Source organism: Terrapene carolina, unplaced genomic scaffold (assembly GCF_002925995.2).
Source record: "Terrapene carolina triunguis isolate 2854851 unplaced genomic scaffold, T_m_triunguis-2.0 Scaffold211, whole genome shotgun sequence".
NCBI classification, from domain to species: Eukaryota; Metazoa; Chordata; order Testudines; family Emydidae; genus Terrapene; species Terrapene triunguis.
Window position 1 is genome coordinate 10,692,242 of NW_020664562.1, and position 21,284 is coordinate 10,713,525.

The 21,284-nt window shown below is 41.1% G+C and overlaps 1 protein-coding gene across 1 annotated transcript in view; it reads right to left on the reverse strand.

The window, feature by feature from the left end:
* Positions 1-21,284, reverse strand: part of LOC112117767 (potassium channel subfamily T member 2) — a 287,927-nt gene that overhangs the window by 41,116 nt on the left and 225,527 nt on the right. Inside the window, exons 19-22 of the mRNA XM_026655747.2 lie at positions 19,379-19,484; positions 18,897-19,069; positions 13,868-13,939; positions 7,369-7,503 (exon numbers count right to left, since the gene is read on the reverse strand). Coding sequence (XP_026511532.1) covers positions 7,369-7,503; positions 13,868-13,939; positions 18,897-19,069; positions 19,379-19,484 — 486 coding nt within the window. The remainder of the gene's footprint in view (positions 1-7,368; positions 7,504-13,867; positions 13,940-18,896; positions 19,070-19,378; positions 19,485-21,284) is intronic.

Sequence of the window (21,284 nt, forward strand, 5' to 3'; positions counted from 1 at the left end):
CATGCATTCGTTGCCTCTTGTCTGGATCACAGCAACGTGATACACCTGGGCAAGAAGCCTTCAGCACTTAGAAAATTCCAACTGGTACAAAACACTGCAGGACATCTCAGCAGCACAGGCTACCATGAGCACATGACACATGTCCTCTGCTCTCTACACTGGCTTCCCACAGAATTTCCAATTAAGTTCAAGGTCTCTGTCCTTATCTTCAAAGCTCTCCCTGGCCTAGGTCTAGGATACCTAAAAGACCATCCAGGATGAAGACAGCAGTCCACAACTTCACTACTCGGAACAATAATAGTAAAGCCCATCTGTATGGGAGAGAGAACTTTCTCCGGGGATGGGCCAAAACTGTGGAATGAGTTCTCTCAGAACTAAGGAAACATCACCACTTTCCATTTCATATGCAGGGCATATATTTTTTTGACCTTGCTTCTCTAACATACACATAGCAACAGGTATATTTAATTTTAAAATGCTCTCAAAGCTTATCAAAACAAGACACTCCACTGCATATGCTTTTTGTCTGGGGATGAGATGAGAACGAACACAGGAAGGATGTAGTCATGTTGCTTAATGCACTATTCTAAGGCACTAGGATACTACAGTCGTGAGCGCATTCTATAAATGCCTATATAGAATAGAATTTGTAAGATGTCCATTGCTATTAGTGGGCACACTTACACTGTTTTAAAAACCATATACTGTAAATTAATACAGCTAAGCAGACACAATGCCAACTAATATGGTCTCAAAATAGAACAAAAAATAACCCTCTAACTCCAAATCCTGCCCCAACACCTCCTCAACAGAAACCTGAGTAAATGACCGCACTGCACCTAAAGGGACGGGGGTGTTGTCCAGGCTTGCTAGAGGAAGTCAGTAGTGCTTTATGACAGTGGGGAAGAAACAAGGTCCAACTGCTGCAAAAAGGTGGTCAGCTTTGCGGAACTGACTCACCCCCTGGGGAATGTAAGGGATGGAAGGCTTTAAAGGTTCAAACCCTGGCATTGGAAACCCCTTTCTCCATGTTATTAATCACCAAACTTCCACCTCACGTAGGATTATGAAGTTAGTGAGGGAATTTGTGCCACAATGTTTAAGCCTTAACATATTTTCCTTCCAAGCACGTGCCCGCATTTGGATGATGGCATAGTGGATTTCCTGTCTCATTTTCAGTTCAACAAAGTGCATGGGCTTGCACCAGGAGCTAGCAATGAACTCAAGTAGATGCTGCTGGTGCTATGGAGCCGTGGCATATGAGGATCTGGGATGCTGGTCACCTATATGGCCCATCAGGACGGGGAAGGTGTTGTGGTACATGGTATTGGCAACTCAGCTTGCAGGAGTCCTCGACTATCCTTGCACAATGTAAGGGGAAACCGAGTTCATTTGAGAGAAGGGGGGTTCACTGACCAAATTTGGGGGGGGTGACATGTTTTGGGCTGCTATACAAAAGGCTCTTGGAAGATGTCTGGAAATGTGACTGGGTTTGGGGGAGGGGAGGCAGCCAAGCTAATGGCTGGTGCCTCCTTGTGGCCGATGTTCAGTGCAGGTACTCCATAGGGAAGGCATCCAATGACCAGATAAATGGCCTGGTAAAGGACTTAAAAAGGAGGTGCTGGTTAAAGGAACAGAACAGTGTGGGATTTGGGGCTCCTATGGTTGAAACGGCAGGGAGCCAACCCCTTTCTTATAGCTCACCTTACCCCTCCTACAAGGTCCCGGGGGCAATGGATTTTCTGGAAGGACCTGGATGGAAAAAGAGGGGGAGCTGGTGGAAACCCCCTGGGTAATTACGGAATATACATGGGGTTACCTGCACTGCACACTTTTATCTCCCGGGTAGTGCCAGACATCTAATAATGAAGTTGTGGTCTGATTAAATCCATATCAAGTGTCGCCTGTCCAGATAGGCCTTAAAATATATGCTTGGGGTCAGTTAGGCTTGCCAAATGAATAAGGGAAGCCCATTCTAGAGTAAAAAAGCATCCACTGAGGAGGCTCTGCATTTCACCCCAAGACTAACATATCAGTGAGGAATCATTAGATGACTTCAACTGTTAGGATGAAACGGGGGGAAATGGCCTTTTGGCCAGCCAGCACCTATACATTGCCCAATACATTTATTTATACTTAAAAACTAAGCTAAGCTTGTTCTTTTGCATTCAAATTATTAAAGATTCATGTGAGACTGATACACACTTTCTTACTCCCTTTTGAGCTTTAATTGAGTCAAAGTGGTGGTATGCCAGAGTTTTAATTGGCATGGTGCAATTTCTTGCTTTCAACAAATAAACAAATATGCTATAAACAGCACATTCATCGTCTGAGGAGGAAGACAACTTTAAACTGAGCAAGATTATTAATCAATGTAAAACACTGAGCAATGTCAGAAAGCTTTCATAAGAATCAACAACCTAGGCTCAACAGTATTATTTTACCTTACTGAGGTCAAAGGTCTAAATGATTCCATTTAGAAAATGGTCTCTAAATTTTTGAATGATCCCATTCAATGTGACTTAGTTTCTACTGTATATTCACTTTACTCAATTTTTAAAGATACTATTGAATCAAAGATGCAAAGACCATTGTAGTCATGAACTACATATTTTAACAAAATACTTCAATGCTTAAAAATTGTTTTATAGTGTTGCCATGAAAAACTCAGGTAACAATTTGCTGCTTTTTTATTACAAAGCAAATCTCAAATGTAGAATCATCTTTACTAGAATCCAACCTGAATTGCTCTCCCTCTCACATCCTGCTCAGATTATTTATACATGGAACCCTTTTCCCCATCATATTAACTCTCAGAAAATTTTTCGAAATATAATTTATTTGGGCATTATTTCTGCTAAAGAATATCACTTTGTGCTAACATGTATTGAATAGCATGTTCAAACACTAAACTTCTCAGCTATTTGATAGAATAATCTAGATTAGGCAATCTTCATCCACCACCTCCACCCATAATTATGACTCTAAATTTGCTATCATCTGCATATGTAATGACCTTACCATATGCATTCTAGCTTGGTCTAAAATCATTAATAAAACTGTGAAAGTAATAGCCCTATGAAACTCATTACAAAATTCTATGAAGAATGTAAACCTCTGATCTAAATGCTGTGCATTTTCACTAGTAACAAATTATTTCTACATATTAATACCTCATTAATATTTGATACATCTTTTTACATCCTTTCTCCTTTAATGTTGGTGCACAGGGTGGAAACTAGTCTCTTCCAGTCCTCTGTCATTTGTTTTATAAAATACTACTGGTGAAAGATTATGAAAGCTTTCTGAAAATCTAGTTATGGGTAAATATTTCATTTTAAGACCTAGTTTTCTTTTCTAACTTGGTCAAAAACACAAAGAAAATCTCACTCCTCTCACCCCTGTAATGATATATTTTTATAATAATAGTTATGCTTCAGATATGAGCTTATGCTGCCATCTAGTGAAAACATGGTGCAAGTTGTTAACAGACATAGAACAATTGTACATATCTGCAGAGCCAAACTTAATTATGGCTTTTCCTAACTTTGGGGTACTTGACTTTGAAACCTTAATGTTCTCTGAAAATATTTTTGTGTAATTTTCTAGGGTTGTTGTTTGTTTGCTTTAAAAAAAATGAAATTCGATCATGTGTTGACACCCACGTGGTTCATCAGTGTATCCACCACCCTCATCTCTGGCACTTGAGCTAACAGACTAAATTCTAGCAGTAGTAGATTGCCATCCTCTATGTGGACCAGCCCTAAATAGGGATGGGACACTTTGCCAGTGGATTTCACAGATATTCACTGAAACCAGGGGAATGGTGAAACTTTGGAATCTTGGGTTCTATTCTAGGGTTTGGAGGGGAGAGTCCTTTACTAGCCACAGACTCTTCTGGCCTGTTTCTCCCCTGCCACCCCCGGCTCCTAGTCCCAGGTTCCATCTCTTTCCCCTCTGCCAGCTTCCAGACCTAGGCTCACCCTACCATAGTTCCTTGTCCCAATCTCCTCCTCCTGTCCTGGAGTGACACAGCAAGACAGGGCCGTAGCAACAAAGAACGTGGCCCCCTCCAAATGGTGGCCCCCTCCGAACATATGTCCGGGCGGGGCCCCTTACAATGCAGAAACTGGAATGCGCTATTTATTTTGCCACTTTTAGGGGCCCCCTTCCTTGTGGGGCCCCCTCCGGTCGGAGGGTACGGAGGGCGCTCGCTACGCCTCTGCAGCAAGAATTAGTTGGATTCTAGGAGAAGAGATCCTGGCCTAAGCAGTTGGGTCAGTAAGACTGCTTAAAGCATGTGCTGAGAACTTTTGCTTTGAATTTAATGTGGTTTAAGTTAGGCACCACTTGTATTTTAATTTTAATTGTCTTGCAACCACTTCTGACTCTTATGCCTCTGTACTTGTACTCACTTAAAATCTATCCTTTATCGTTTCTAAACTTGTTTTATTGTTTTGTCCAACCTAGTGTGTCTAAACTAAAGTATCTGGAAACTCCATTGGGGGGGTGGCAAGTTCCGTGGATATTATTTATCTAAAGAAATAACGGACCTGACATAACTTGTATTATTCAGAAGGCTCAGAACTATAGGACAAATATTTCTGGGGGGAAATCTAAGAGTCAGGGTGTGCTGGAGTCACCCTGACGTATAGCCACGGCTGGTGATAGCCATAGTGTAACCCAGGTGTGGCTGGCGGGCTACAGTTACACACATACACAGAGAGTGTGACTTGCATGTTGGAAGGATGTTTGTGATCAGTGCAGGTGGGAGTTACTTCAACAAGGCATTTCACAGATGCCTAGGTCCAGACTTGGCATGGCCCAAAACAGCTCAGAGCTGCAATTGCAGGGGAAGTTCTGCTCATCCCTGGGCTGGAATAGGCTCTATGCAAACTGAATCTCTGTGAATATAGCTACTAAAATGTAAGAAGTCTTTGAGCATGTGCAACCTTTATTTTTTCAAGGGCTTATACCTTGGATTTTTAAGGGTTTTCATGTGGCGGCAAAAGGCCATCCTCTCCCACAAAGGCTACTCCCACCCACATTTGAAGTCCCTGTTCCAAAGAATGGAGTGCTAGACTTGTTCAAAAAAGGTCTCTCTTTGTTTTGCTCATTAAAAACAAACAAACAAACTTATTTTTCCCTAGCCTCATTCATAGAAATGGCCTCAACTATTTTGGCTGAAATGTCAAAAGAAAAAATCTGTCACAAAACTAAGACTATTGGAGAATGAAATCCCCCCCCCCCCCATTTCCTTATTTCACTGCCAGTTTCATACAATTTCTCACTTGAAATGTTTTGTTTCATCATGAGATTGAGTGCAGTTTCTACAATATTTGCAGATGAAATTTCAGCACGCTATGGACTTGTCGAAATGAAGGGCCCAATCCTACAATCTCTACTGTGTCAAAACTCCCTTGGAATTCATTTGAAGGGATACTGAATTCTCATTAAGGTGAAGGATTGAAGGCCTAATAGTTAAACTGTGCTACACTGGCAAAAATGCATTTTGAATTAATCATTTCCTCATTTTAGGGCTCTTGGCCATGATTTGACAAGGCACTTAAGTACATACCTATCTTTGAGCATGTGAGTAGCACTACTGTAGCCAATAGGCTATTCATATCCTTAACACTAAGTGCCTACTTAGTTGCCTTGCTGAATCAGGATCTTAAAGAGATGCCATTGAATTCCAGCCAGGCTCTTAGGCAAAAGTGGGTATAAAAACAAACCTTAGTTGAAACCCATTTTGCTCTTCATCAGAGCACCATCTTCTCAGCCTCCTTCCACTTTTTCTGACTTTGAGCAATACTTTTTAAAGAGAGATTTTTTTTCTCCTCTTTGTGAGCTGTGTGAGTGTCTTTTCTGGCTAAAGCAAGCAAGGTTTTGTCCTGATTTTTTTTGCATCCTTTGAACAGTCTGGCCTGCTGCTAAAAATCCGTGCTCAGAGAGAGGGTTTAGTGCTTTACTGGGAACTGTACTGATCTACCAAATGAGCTAGGAGGCATTTGTTCTTCTACAAGGGAAAAGAATTAGTGGGACCTAATCATCAGTAATGGAAATATTGGCAAGTGTTCTCCTATCCTGATGGTATAGATGACACTATGACAAAAAGGAAGAGAGCCTGCTGTAGTGGAAACTATGTCTGACTACTTCTGTTAATTTGCCATGATCATAGACCTTCTACCAGGAGCAGAACAGATGGAAAAGTACATGAAAATTATCAAGATAGGACTTAGCTATGGTATATTGTTAATTAAAACTTGTTAAGAGAACCAATTTAAAGTACTACTTTGAACACGTTAGTCCCTTCTGATTATTATTAGACCTAGAGAAAGACAAAAATAACTCTTATGACCACATATGCACTTTATCTTCTAGTACCTTCCCATAGTTATTGCTGGATCGTTTGCAAGCAATGAGTGAATGGTTTATGTCAGGGGTTGGCAACATTTGGCACGCGGCTCGCCAGGGTAAGCACCCTGGTGGGCCGGGCCAGTTTATTTACCTGCTGACACGGCAGGTTCGGCCGATCGCGGCCCCCCTGGCCGTGGTTCGCCGTCCCGGGCCAATGGGGGTGGCGAGAAGCGGCGCGGGCGAGCAATGTGCTGGCTGCGGCTTCCCTGCCGCGTCAGCAGGTAAATAAACTGGCCCGGCCCGCCAGGGTGCTTACCCTGGCGAGCCGCGTGCCAAACGTTGCCGACCCCTGGTTTATGTAATTCCAATTGTGAAAGAGAACCTGTTATTTTTCTTCAATATTTGGATTCAGATTTTCCCTCCCTGTCCCCTGGAACTTTGTGATATGTAACACAGACCTTAACTAGGAGTGGCTACCTCTCAAAAGAGGCAAAATTCTAGTTTGATTCAAAATCTGAACAACTGTCCAAGTTACTGTACATCAATCCTTCACTCACCTAATTTGTATTCCTCCTTCTCTCCCAGCGCCCACTGTCTATAATGAGTTTAGGATTATGGCCTTAATCACAAGATGTTTGTTAAGGCAAAGGTCCAGTGACCTTCCTCTATCTCAAGTCTTCCAGGGGTGGCTGACTGGCCTTCTTTCCCTTCCCACAGACTAGTCAGCTACCTTCCAAAGCCTCTGGAGAAGTAGCAAGTTGCCATCTTGGAATGTGAGGAGTCATATCTGAGAGCTGGAGTCTTACCCTTCCATGTCCCAAGAGACCTGAGTATATTACCGTGAAGCAGCAATAACTTTTGCTTGATCATATAAAGTGGTGTTTAAGAAAAAAATGAAGTTAAGAGAAATCGTTGAGAAGCCACACTTCCATCTCCCTCTCCACAAAAATAATTCTAAAATATTTCACGCTTAACATAGCTGTATGGGTTAGTTACAAAATCGCTTACCTAAAGAGAGTTTGTACATTTACAATAGTCTTGGCATCTGCCATATAGTCTTCCTCAGCACTCATAGTACTTTCCTTGTCCACAACCACCATGTTGGCAGCGAAGGTCACCCCACATCTTAGCAAATCATCTAGGCTGTTGTAAAGAGGAACAGAATTAAAAACCAATATAAATACATGGCAGGATAAGTATGAGTTAGAAAAACTCAACTGCAACATATCCTGGGAGCTCATCAATCTTACATTTGATTCCTACCACTTGGTGGTGGTCTCTGAAGGCACTGTAACTATCAGCTTCATGTAAGTGTTTTGGTAGAACAGAGACAATGTGAATAATAATTATAATGTTCTTTGAAGTAAAATAGAATCCTGCTGGTAGATTGCCGAGGATTGCTTGTCCTTCTCCATTCATTAAAAGAATGTTGGTAAAATTACACTACGCTGCGCATGTGTATATGTATTAATTCCCCTTCTCCTACAAGGTCTTCCACAACTCATTACATTGTCATTACCTGTTTCATATAAGTGTCTTGCCTCCTACACAAAAGTACCTTTTCATATATCAAGGGCCTTCGCACAGAGGCAGTCGGATATGCTGATTTTCTAGCTTCTCATCTCATAGTCCTTCACTGGCTCCCTATTCTCCCTCCTACTGAAGGATCACTTTTGCACAAGGGTAGATTTCCAGAAGCAGCAGCAGCAGCATTACACAGGCAAGAGCAGGAATCAAGTTACTTTCAGAGCTTCCCACACAAATTTATGTAGTGGGAACTGCCAAAGGATTCCCTTTTCCAGCCCAAGGGATAAGGCCAATGTCTCTTGGAAAAAGACAAATCAAAATTCATACTGATACACATTCACTGGAAAACATGGTTTCAATATTTTGAATGTACATCTAAATATTTTTTAGCTCCACAAGTGTTTACAAGAAAACATAACATGTATTTATGTGAGTTTGTTGTGTATAGTTAGTCTCGAATGAAGGCGGAACAATATTTAGCTCCTGATTTTTTTCCCTTATCTAAAATGTGCTATATAAAACACACATCTATAATAAAAACAGGTCTTGAAAATCCAATTAATTTATACTCTCTTCTGCCCCATTTAATAAATACTAAACAGCCACCTCAGTTTATGCTCCCCTCCCCAATAAATCCATTTAAACTAAGCCCAGAACCTCTTCTCCAGGTTGGTGGTAAAGTTGCTGCCCTGCTACCCTGGCTCTCCTCATAACATAAAGGAGGTTCTTCTCAGCCATTCAGGTGCACCTCCTCTTACACCTAGGTGCTTTGTGTCTCTCATTCTTTTTTCTTTTAAATAGAATTTTTTCCTTGGCAAGAAGGCTGAGCCAACACTGTTACTTTCACTAAAGGTGAGGGGAGATGACAGAAACACTGGCCCAAGCACCACTGGGCCTTTAACGGGCTGTAAGCGAAGGAAACAAGCAACCTGTGCACTACTAAAAGCCTGTCTACATGGGAAAGTTTTACCAGTTATAGTGATAATTTATACTAGTATAAACCCCCTCCCCCCATGAGGCTACTCTCATATGGGAATAAGAGTGTCTATGTGGCAAGTTATACTGATATAATCATATAGGTTCAAATTTGAGCCTTACTGGTGAAAAAAAAGGTGGAGACAAGATCTAATTGATTTAGAAAAGGGGAAATCAGGTGCATGGGAGCAGACTGGCCTGAGACATTGCACTTCTTGTCAAAGGGGCTAGAATGGCCCTGAGATGCTGTACTTTAAAAAAAGGATGGGAGGAAGGAAGGAGACAAGTCTCTTGAGCCGCTGCTCCTTTAAGAGTAGGGGAGAGAGGAAGTGAGAAGCACAGAAGGCCAAGGTTTTAGAATAAGAAGCTGAGAAATTGTGAGCCTTCCGTACACTAGTGGAGAAGCAGGAGCAGCAGCAATGACAAAGCCCTGCAAAGATTTAGGGCCCAGGAAAGATGACTTACTGGTGGGGAGGCTGCCAAACATTAATTTATTGATGGTGCGGTGCACAAACTGCTTTGGGGGGTGCTATCCAGTATTCATTTAATAGAGCAACAGAGAATAGTGAGGGGGGATGGTTGGCCTGGCCTGTAGGGGATAACCCACCTAAGAGGGGACCCCCACAAGTGGTAGACTGAGGCCTTCAGGCCCAAGCCATGAAGGGTATTAATTTAGGTTAATACTACAGGGCCTATTTTAAATGCTTTTGCTCTTTTTCGGAGCTCATTAGCTGTAGGGTATAGCTCAAAGATTGAGTTGAGGAGACAACCTAGAGGATTGTGAGTCTATCTTTCTTTTATATGTTGCAGTGAGGGCAGCAGTCTGAATCTGTTCAAAAGATTTCCTACAACTGGGGAGGATGTGGCTTGGGACGCCAGTATATTTCAGCTTGACAAGTATGCTTAGTTTGAGGCAAATAGGCCAAATAGGTCAATTCTGGAAGCCCTGAACTTAACCAGTATTCAGCCTTGAGTGGATTAAATAACAAAGAACTACATTTCAAAAATAACTAAAATAGTGTTAAATGAAAATCAGCCATATCATCTTAAATGTCCCTGGATAATTTCTGAATTAAGCAGAATTGGTCAAAAAACGTTCTGTGGTGTGTTTTGTTTGTTCCTCCGAATCCCATAGGCAAGACGATAGGTGGACAACCCACATCAGTGACTGGATCCCCAGAGACCACAAGCGACCTCTGGGCAGACCAAAAACGCACTGGGCCGATCCCATGACAAAACTCTTTGGTCAGAAGTGGAAAGAATGTGATCACAACATAATAGAATGGTGTGGCGTCGACTTGCATTTGTGGAGGGACAGACTAGGCCAAGCTGGACAAAAGTGAATCCCACACCACAGAAAACTTAACTTTTATGGTCAAAATTCAAATACTGAAATATTTTGGCTGAAAACCAAAATATTTCAGTTTGGAAATGCTGCCAGGGGACATCCTGGGAATTGTAGCTTGGTTTCCTGCCCTATTCTCTTCTATGGGGTAGGCTCCCTGGTCAGACTAATTCTCCCATGATACATTATTATCTTTCTTCTTGGAGAGAGAGAAAAGATGGCAAATCAGGGGAAGTCTCTGGCTATGGAGCATCATGGGAGATGCAGGCTAGCCATGAAGCCCAGCCCACAGAAGAAAATATTCCAATTTGGGGTTTTGATTAAACTGAATTTTTTAAGAGAAAGCAGACACTTTGTGGAAAAACTAAACAGTTTTGATGGAAAATGTTGACCAGTGATGATATTAAGTAATAAGACACTGGAAGAGATGATTCCTTTTTTCCAACATCGTCTTATTCATGTTCTTACTACCCATATGACAATACAACTTCCATATGTGTTTCATGACTGCTCAATACATTTTCTGCAAAACTAGTTAAAATGTAAACATATCTAGCAACCATTCCATAGATCTGATCTTCTGTCTAAAACTATACTGTGTTTCTGCTCTTACACACCATGAATCCAATCCAGTTTCCAGTGAAGCAAATAGTTTTTCTATTGTCTTTAACAGCAGTTGTATTAAGCCGTAAATGCATAAAAATTTAGAGCTGGGAGTGATTTTTTTTTCCAATCAGTTTTTATCAGAAAATTCTAATTTGATGAAACCAAAATCATTTGTATAAAAGGTCAGTTTTGACAAGTTTCCCACTTCGATTTTGAAACATTTTCAAAAAAATTGTTGGAACACCATGTTTAACTCGTTTTGAAAGGGAACATCAATTATTTTTGTTTGAAACAACTTACATTGCCAAATAAAATCTTTTTAATACTATAAATTAATGTAAAAATTGAAACAACTTGAAATTGAAACAAAATGTTTTGATTGATGTGACGGAATTATTTTTTTCAGATTTTCAGTTCACAAAAAAATTGAGGCCATGACTTTTCATCCTAACTGGGACTGGAAAATTTTTTGGAATTTCAAAGTTCTCGTTGGACGGGAAAACCATTTCCTACCCAGTCCTATGAAATTTCCAGTCTTGATTTTCACATTTAGTACATAGCTCCATGTTCTATATTAATTGGTTTTGGAGTGAGGTATAGTTGGTGATGAAAATTAATTCCATTCTATATTTAGTATTTATTGGTATGCATTTAACCTGCTCATATATCAAATTCTAATCTTTCTCCTAGCAACCTACATTTAATTCTGCATTCTACCATTGTGTTGACCTTTGAAAATATAGCCCTTGTGACTACCAATAAAAAACTGCATATAACAAAAAAGTTTTATATATATTTATGCAGGTGAGACCTCTCTAATTTATAAACCATGTACTCTTTAATAGGCCACTTAAATGTCCCATTTAAATTATGATTTAATGTGGAATGCTGTAGTGTTCCACGTATTAACATTTTATAAAATGTATACATATCAAGGAATAAAGAAGAGTTGGGATAAGGTATTGGGGTATCCACATTTTGTGAACTGTTCTTGGAGTATTGGCTTTTTGCTTAACATTTAGTTGGATTTGATTTATGTAAAGTTAATATGATCTTGTACAGTATGTAAAAAAAGAAGCCCAAGGTCCATGCACAACACCAACCATGACTGTACCACACCTTTAAGTAAGGGAAACATTGGCCAGGCTTGCTGCTGGAAGGTAGCAGTGCTTTATGTGGGGGGGGAAGGTCAGAAAGTGCTGCAAAGAGATGGAAAAAGCTTTGTGATCCATTCCCCTCCCCTGGGGAATGTAAGGGGCGGAAGGCTTTAAAGGTGCAAGCCCTGGTGTTGGAAGCCTTTTCTCCATGCAGCAGGCAAGGCAGTACCCACCCTCCCTGTCCTACAGGTGTGAATTTCAGGTTTTGTTAGGACCTGCTGTGGGCATTGCATTGCTCCTTATTTAGGAGGGCTGGGAAGGAATTTTTCTCTTACCACCATATTGGTTTCGGTGGAGTGAGGGTTTTTCTTTTTTTTTTGCCTTCTCCACAGCCGGTGTTAGGGAAGACCTATTATGGTGAGCACAAAAGGTGGTGGGCTATATGTCACAACTTATTTTGTAAGTGTGGGGTGGATGTTCAGTGTAGGTACTCCATAGGGAAGGCATCCAGTGACCATATAAATGGCCTGGTAAAGGACTTAAAAGGAGGTGCTGGTTAAAGGAACAAAAAGGGGGCAGTTGGGGCTCCTATTGGTACAAAAGGAAGCCAACCCCCCTTTCTTACAGCCTACCTTAACACTCCTATGAGAGAAGGTGGACGGTAAGATCCAAGCCATGGGTTGGCTGGGGGACCTGGATCGAAAATGAAGGGGGGCTGGTGGAAGCCCCGAGTAGTTATTTTAAAAAAAACATGGAGTAGCCTGTACTGTATACTTCATCTGCCGGGTTGTCCCAGATCTCTAATAGTCGTGGCCCGATTAAATTCATATCAAGTGTCTCCTGTCCTTCTTTTGGTATAGCCAGACAAAATATATGGTGATATATTGTTGTACAACTAGTCAGGACCACTATGGTCATTAAACACATCAAGGAAATGGCCAATTTTAAGGCTATGTCTACACAGCCACCAGTAGTAAGCCTCCCAGGCTAGGTGGACAGGTTTGGGTTAGTGGGGCTCACACTGGTGCTCTAAAAATAGCTTTGTAGACAGAGCTGTGAAGCTGCAGCTCAGGCTAGAACTTGGGCTTTTCTTCTGATGTGAGTTGGGAGACTCTCTGCTGTAGGCTGTGTAGATGTATCCTAAAAGTTCTAAGATAACTTCTATCAGTGTATTATGAATACCAGTTTGTGTTGTCTGTCACTAAGATAAATTTGTAAGTATATATGTCTCCATTTACAATAGGCTTGATCCTGAGACATGCTGAGCAGCTAGAACTGCTGTTGAAATTGTCACAATTTTACCTATCAATGTAGTCTATGGTAAATCCCCCTTTCTTCCCCCCCCCAACTGACTTCCATAGGACCAGTATTTGACAGAATAAGTATTGTAGATGCCCAAATGCCTCAGGATTGGGCCCTCTACTAGAGCTAATTTTTTGCGTTAGTGATGACTGTTTAGAAACAGGAATATACTGAAAATCTAATGACAGAGTCTCTTCTAGTCTGAGTTCTAGCCTGACTCGTCCATCAGTGATGCCATGAAATCTAGATAAGCTTTTATAAATACTTAATAGTAAAGGGCTAGGTAGAAGTAGTAGGTGATATTTTCAAAGCAGTCTAATGGTTTTAGACGTAAGTTACTGAATCTCGTAACATCCTTTAACAATCCCAGCCAGTATTCACCTAGAAATTCAATACCAAAGAAAGCATTTAAAAAGACGGCCTGATCTGCCAGTGTACTATATAAACCAAAACCAGATAGTGACTCATTTCTGAGTGATTGAAATCCTTTGGCAGAAATTTGAAATTCCAAATTACAGCACCTTGACACAAACCATGCATGCAGGGGTATTTTTCAAGTACTATCACGACATTCAAACATGCAGTTACAAAGCACAGCACATGACAAACCACTGAACACTACAATGTTTAGAGTTCTGAGGATTATTTTACCTACTTGTCAATAGAGCCCACCATGTAGTAAACCATTGGAAACCAACAGATTGCATCCAGAAAATGCATATCTGGCCTAAGCAGCAGATGGGTTACAATGAAACACAACATCACAACAGTTGCATCTCTTCTGAAGAAACTGAATAAACTATGTTAGTTTGTTTGGAAGAGAGAGGAGGGGAAAACTAGGAAATGTTAAATAAACATTTTAATAACATAGGAAACTATATTTCTGGGCATCAACATTCAATGCTGTTTGCTTTGATCATGATGAAGAATGATCAAGTTTAAATGTGATTTACATAAAAGTTGTTAGTCTTCTAAATCAGAAACTTTATGGCACAATCATACAGCAAATGCTTTATTTAAAGAAAAATTATTGAAGACTAAAGAGGCCTTACTAAATTATATTCCAATTCATGACCGTAAACATATTATTTATGAAAATGCTGATTGGGACCAGATCCTCACCTGGTTTCAACCATTATAGTTCGATTAAAATCAATTTTACCCCAGCTATGGACCTTGCCTTATCATTTCTCCCTAAAAGTTATGCATTTCTCCCAACTGTCTGCATTTTTCTTTCCCTTCCACCCCTTCTAAAATAATAGTTAGCTACTTTTAATACTGTAATTGTTGCTTGACATACTAGGGTGAAAATGAAGGTCAAAAGCTAATTTTAATCTCAAATTTCCTTATAAGAAAGGAAAGGTAAAATAGGTTTCTACTGTACTCTTTCTGTATTGTACTATAAGTCTTATACCTTTTTCTTCTGTCTTAGATACTGAAAGTACAGTGATAGCAGACGAGATTTTAATCAGCATGAAATGAGGACATATCTAAACATTCACACTACTGCAAATTGCCTCTGTTAACAAACTGCAAAAAAGATTTAAGAGAAACTAGTAAACTATAGCAAGGGATACATGCTAATTTACAGTGGGTGAAATCCTAACTCATTTGAAGTCAATGGCAAAACTCCCATTGACTTCAGTGGGGCCAGGATTTCACCCTATTGCTGTAAGCTGTGAAAAGTGTGGGAGACTGATTGCAGTGTCCTTACGTTTACAGTAATTCAGCTGAGTGCTTTGCACAGAACCTGCTCCAGCTGGCTAGGTCACATCTTGGTAAGAGCTTAAGCAGAGACCATAGCTTTCATTTAATGGTGAGATGGCATAATTTTATGTAAACAAAAATGGCATTTTTCAATCTTCAGCAAATATAAACTAAAAATAATAAAAGTAACATATCAGAGAGTGTAAAAAAATGAAAGCATGGGCCTGAAACCAGAGTTCAGAAAAACACTAGAGGGCACTGTACACTTTCATGTGTGTTCTTAAAGACCAGTCTTATTTGAAATTTGCTAACCATAATTTTAAAAGGATAATTTTCATAGATCTCTTCTGGTGTGTGTGTGTTTATGCTGTTCATTACTGGAATAAATAGAACTATGATATACTAACACCATTATGTACTGTCCTAGAAGAAATCTGTATTGGGGGAAGTGGAACCCACTCTGACTGATTTCAGATTCTGTAAAGTGAAACTATTTATACTAGAGATGGGACAATGGCACATACACCCAGAGGAGAGGAGGGCCTGGAATCTGATCCAGGATTCAATTTATGCAGCTGGCCTCTTTTTATCATGGTGCAGCCTAAAGGTTCCAAGTTTTTTGGTTCCAAGTTTTGTTTACCTTGGACTTATTGAAACACTGTAACATGGTCCAACGAGGCTGCATCATGCTCACCATGTTAGGGAATTATTCTCTTCTATAGTACTAATGGGAATCAAGTGGGAAATTTGCCCTGTTTCTGTAGCTGAATGGAATACTTGGAACAGATCGTATATGCTCAGAAAACACTGCAAAGGGAGCAAGTTGGGAGGGATGAAGCATCCATGAAGCTCCTGATTGAAAATGGAAATTATATAGCTCTCTAAAGTACACAACTATTAATTTTTCAACTCCCCCTGCCCCAAATAAGCTGTGCTTGAATGGAAAGTACTCATTAAAGAAAAGGCAAATAGAAACCCCCACCCATTAAAGGTCAGGGATTTTAAAGAAAACTAAGTGAGCTAGATAAAATAAAATGCAGTTGAAGGCTTAAAATCCTAAGATTGTGCTGAATTTTAAAAAGTATGTATGTTGAGAATTATGAACAGATATAGCAGTCCAGTCTCCCCTCACAACTGCTAGCTGATTTCCAATTTTATACTAGATGTGGGAAAACTGGCTCAGCCCAAATATTAACCAACCTGGACTGGACCCAAACTGTTCACGGGGTTTGAAATGAGTTTAGTTAAACTTTATCTCACTCTACTGTTCCTGCTGTTCCTTCCTGAGGCTTCCCTTGCATTAGTGCCCCAAAATGCATGTACATATGGGAGGCCCCGTGAAGGTTTTCAGTATGCTGTGAGCTCTGTCTAGATACTATCATGGAACCCCCAGCATGAGCCATATGGGCTGAAAAAGCCCAGAACCATGGCCTGCTACTTCTGGGGGAAGAGAAAATGCTTCTTATGGGAGAGAAGAGCTTTTTTTAGCCAACTTAGGAAGACTCTTTCTTGTAAGGAAGGAAGAGAACTCCCAGCTACACCTCCTAGACACATGTAGCTGGATGATAGACATGGAGATTCTCTAGTTAAACATCTTGCCTTGGGAGGGAGCCAGAGCCCATCCTAATAGATTTCCGTGAGTGGCAATGGTGGCTACCAAGCCTCTCTTGGAAAGTGTTCCCGACAGAAGAGAAGACACCTTCTCCCCAACAGAAGCTTGGGGCAGAGACAGAATGATGGGGGATCATAGGATGGGGAAACTTCCAAAAGATCAAAAATAAATATTTGGTATTTCAAGTGCTTATTGGAATTGAGTTTCTGGATGTTTTGGAGTTTTACCACCTGTATACCACTTTATATTTTGTACAATACACTTTATGACTCTGGAATGAAGCCATAGAAGAGAAGTTTGGTTCTTAGTGCATACAATCTTTTTTATGATCCCTTGTTTCCCATTTTCCTGAAACCTAAATACCACATGTTACATGTTCCATCGGCCCTTTTGGACCACACTATCTTGATCTGACCTTTTCAGACTGGAAAATCCTTCCAGACATCAGATGATTTCTATCAGTCATTGCAGAAGTAGAAGATGAATCATTACTGTGAGAGACAGCAGAAAGGAATGTCAACAGCTGTGGCACAAAAGCAGTGAGTGCACTACTTTGTGATAAGGTAAAGAGATTGTGAAATATCAGTCAGAGCATTGACAGTCATTACACTGTGAGAGAGCAGATTGCTTAAGACTGGAAAAAAGTTACTAGATTTTGACCTTTATTTCTACCCTAGTATACCAAGCAACAATTACAATGTTAAAAGTAGCCAGGTATTATTTTAGAAAGAAAAGCAGAGTGCACAGAGGGTTAAATTATGTTATGAAACTAAAAAAATATGCCCTTCATTATCTGACCTCTGCCTCCCTCCCTCCCCCAGAAACTGAAGCACATAAACAATGCAGATAAACCCTTTTTAATGTGACAAGTCAGTGTACCTGCATGACACACTCCATTTTCAGCCATCACTATAAAGCAGTGGTCGGCAACGTTTGGCACGCGGCTCGCCAGGGTAAGCACCCTGGCGGGCCGGGCCAGTTTATTTACCTGGTGACACGGCAGGTTCGGCCGATCGCGGCCCCCACTGGCCGTGGTTCGCCGTCCCGGGCCAATGGGGGCGGCGGGAAGCGGCGCGGGCGAGGGATGTGCTGGCCGCGGCTTCCCGCCGCCCCCATTGGCCCTGGACGGCGAACCGCGGCCAGTGGGGGCTGCGATGGGCTGAACCTCCCACGTCAGCAGGTAAATAAATTGGCCCGGCCCGCCAGGGTGCTTACCCTGGTGAGCCGCGTGCCAAACGTTGCCAACCCCAGCTAGAAAGGGACAGATTTTGCCTTGCCCTGGCATGGGAGTGCATAGACTGAGGTGGAGGACAGTGCAAGGAACATTTTGTCCTTCTTGTATAAGAGCCAAGAACAAATGTAATCTCTTCATGGGGGGAACACAAGAAGGAACTGTTTCCTTCTAGTGTCTCCAAAGGGCATTGGGGAGGCTATGGCACAGTTGTTCCCTATGGTACAATTCCTCCTACAGCTGTTCCTGAGGTGATGAGGATCTACGTCACCCTTAAATCAGGACTGCGACTTAATGGCACAACTGAGCCATAAGTGCATTAATGAATGTTTGTTGTTCTGTGGTTTATATGGCAATCAGTGGACAGAGATATTTCCCAAACGGCATTTACAGTCTATAGTATTGATCATCTCTGAACTAAGCAGTAATAAAAAATATGCTTAGATAGTATAGGCTCTGTCTTCTGCATTTAATTGATAGACCAGTCAAATAGTACTATAATTACTATTTACTGTGCAAACCATACGCAAACTTGTTCAGAGGCCTGAGCGGGCTTAGATCTGAGTCAGTGTCTTGAAAGGACAAACTGGCTCCTAATGTGCAGGTCAGCAGTGTGAATAAAATAGTGCTCCCCTAGGTGCTCTGTAGGCTGGGAAAAGATGGATGCAGACAGGAAACTGAGAAATTCAATCTACATCTGAAATGCAGAGAAGTTAAGATTACTTTCACATGTTAGATGCAATATTTAAATTGCAATTTATCTCCTAAAATTTTAGAATTTTAAATGATTTTACAACCTATTTTATAATTAATAGTACTCCGATTTCTCAGCTTTTCCTTATAAACCTGGTGTTACCATACTGAGAACTGTATTGTGCTAGGTCCTGATCCAACTCCCGCTGTAGTCAGTGGAAGGACTCCCATTGACTTCACTGAGAGTTATATTAGGTCCTTACTGCACAACACACATGTGATATCATCCTTGTGTCCACTCTTGCTTTAAAGATGTATGTGCCACAATGTTTTTGATTTAAATTGGTCACATGATATGTGACCATCAACCACAGACAATGCACATATTCAGATTTAAACACTTATTTGTATAGTAAATTTTTTTCTTAAAAATACACTTACGGGTTATCCAGAAGTAATACTATAGGGTTGAGTTCTTTCTTTGGTCTGTAATAAGCTCTGAGTGGAACAATAAAGTTGTATAAGCCATTTCCAGCTGTCTCTGCTGCAACTATAATCAATTTATTTTTGAATCCATAGGCTTTGGCATCTTCATAGTAGTTATGCTGGCACCCCTAAAACCAGTATAGAAAACAAAAACTCAGTGGCTTTGGATAGGAGTCGATATTCAGGGATAACAATATTAGAGGTGATTTTTTACTTCCCAAGCTAAAATGTGTCAGCTGAAATGATAAAGAACTCAGTCTTGTCTGAGCTTTACAAACATCTGTTAGCAACACTGTGTGTCAGCATTGGTTGTAGCTGAACGGGTGCTGAATGCTGCTTATCTGCAAGTGCAGACAAGGACAAAATTGTGTTTGGCCACAACAAACAAACGAGCCTTGTTTAACACATGGGTCTATCCATTAATATAAACTTTTTACCTTGTCCAGTCTTAAACAACAAAATGGCACTTTTTCATGCAGCAGATGGCAAAATGTGGGAGAACTTCCAATATAAGGAGAGTAAGGAGGATAACCTTTAGCATACCTAGAAGAGTAGAGAAACAGTTCTGAATACTGTCAACAATTTAACAACTGTAGACCAAACAGGTCTAAATTTTTATTACTACTATTTGTGGAATAGCAAACAGAGGCAAGTATTAATGTATATAATCATACATAACTAAATATGAAATTAAACAAAATAAATACAGCTAGTGTTTCCCATATAAACAATCAAAACAAAACAACCCCAATTTTTAATAAAGATCAAAGGACAATAGCTTGTGGCTTACAGGCATATATATAAAATTCAGTAAAATTAATAAGTGGTGACATTGTAAGGGGATGATATGGGTTGTTTGTTTGTTTATTAGGCTGATAAGTTCCTCATCTAAACAACTTTAAGTGTCAGTCCACTTCCTGCTGTCTTATGGCATCAGCATGGATTTTCAGCGTAGAAAGTAGATGGATATTCAAGATATTTCTGGCTGCTACATAACACTTAAAAGTTAAGCTGATCCTAATGCTGATCAGCTGAAAAATCTAATACAATTTGTACAATTTGTAATAGCAACCTAGATTGCAGCAAAAAGGATTAATTCCAAGAGTTTAACCCTTTTCTGATTCCTACTAGAAATTTATATGCATGAGAATATCAACAGTTATACTGGCGGGAGAATAGATGGGCTATAAATCCTTATACTTTAGGGTGTAAACAAACTGACAAGTTTAGGAAGAAATTTCTCTTATTGGCAGTTAATTCCATGATTCTCCACTACAGATTTTCTTTCTTTTTCATTTGAGGCAGCTGGTAGCAGTTTGAGGTCCGTGGAGGGTCATGGGAGTTGTCATGCTCCAATCTTCCACCCTGCAGCTTGTAGACAACAGCTGGTACAGACCCAAAAACCCAAATTGAGGCACAAGCCCCACCCCTATGTTTTGACTGGGAGAGCTCCAAGGCTCCTGATTGGGCTGCTGCTCCTATTTAAGTTAGAGGAGGAAACTGGGGCCTGGTCTACACTGGGGGAGGAATCAATCTAAGTTACGCAACTTCAGCTACGTGAATAACATGAATAATGTAGCTGAAGTTGACATACTTAGATCTACTTACCGCGGTGTCTTCACTGCGGTAGGTCGTCTGCTGATGCTCCCCCATCAACTCCGCCTATGCTTCTTGCTCCGATGGAGTACCGGAGTCGCTCGGTGGTCGATTTATTGCGTCTTCACTAGATGCGATAAATTGACCCCCGCTGGATTGATCGCTCCGGAGGTAAGTGTAGACATGCCGAAGTTGTCCATACAACCGGACTTCACACTGTCATGGACTCCTGGTTTTGTGATTACGTGTTCCTGCCTTCTGATTCTGACCTTCCAGTTTCCTGACTGTTGGTAACAGACTCTTGATCCCTGTCCTCTGTTTAGTCTCTTGATTCTGATTTCCTGGCTTTCCAGCTTGGCCTGATTCTTGGTAATTGGCTCCTAGATCCTCAGCGCAGGCCTGATGCTAACCCCTAGGCCAGTTGACCCTCACCCTGTCCCTGACACAGAGACAGACAACAAACTGGACTAGAAAGACCACTGATTTAATCCAGTATGGCAAATTTTTTATTCCTGTAAGTAATCCTATTGAGTTAGGGTTACCATATTTCAGCAAGGAAAAAAGAGGACGGGAGGAGCCCCGCCCCTGTTCTGCCCTAGCCCCGCCCCCGTCCTGCCCTAGCCCCGCCCCTTCCACTCCCCGCCCCCCTCAGAAACCCAACCCTCCCCCTGCTCCTTGTCCCCTGACTGCCCCCTCCTGGGACCCCTGCCCCTAACTGCCCCCCAGGACTCCACCCCCTACCTAAGC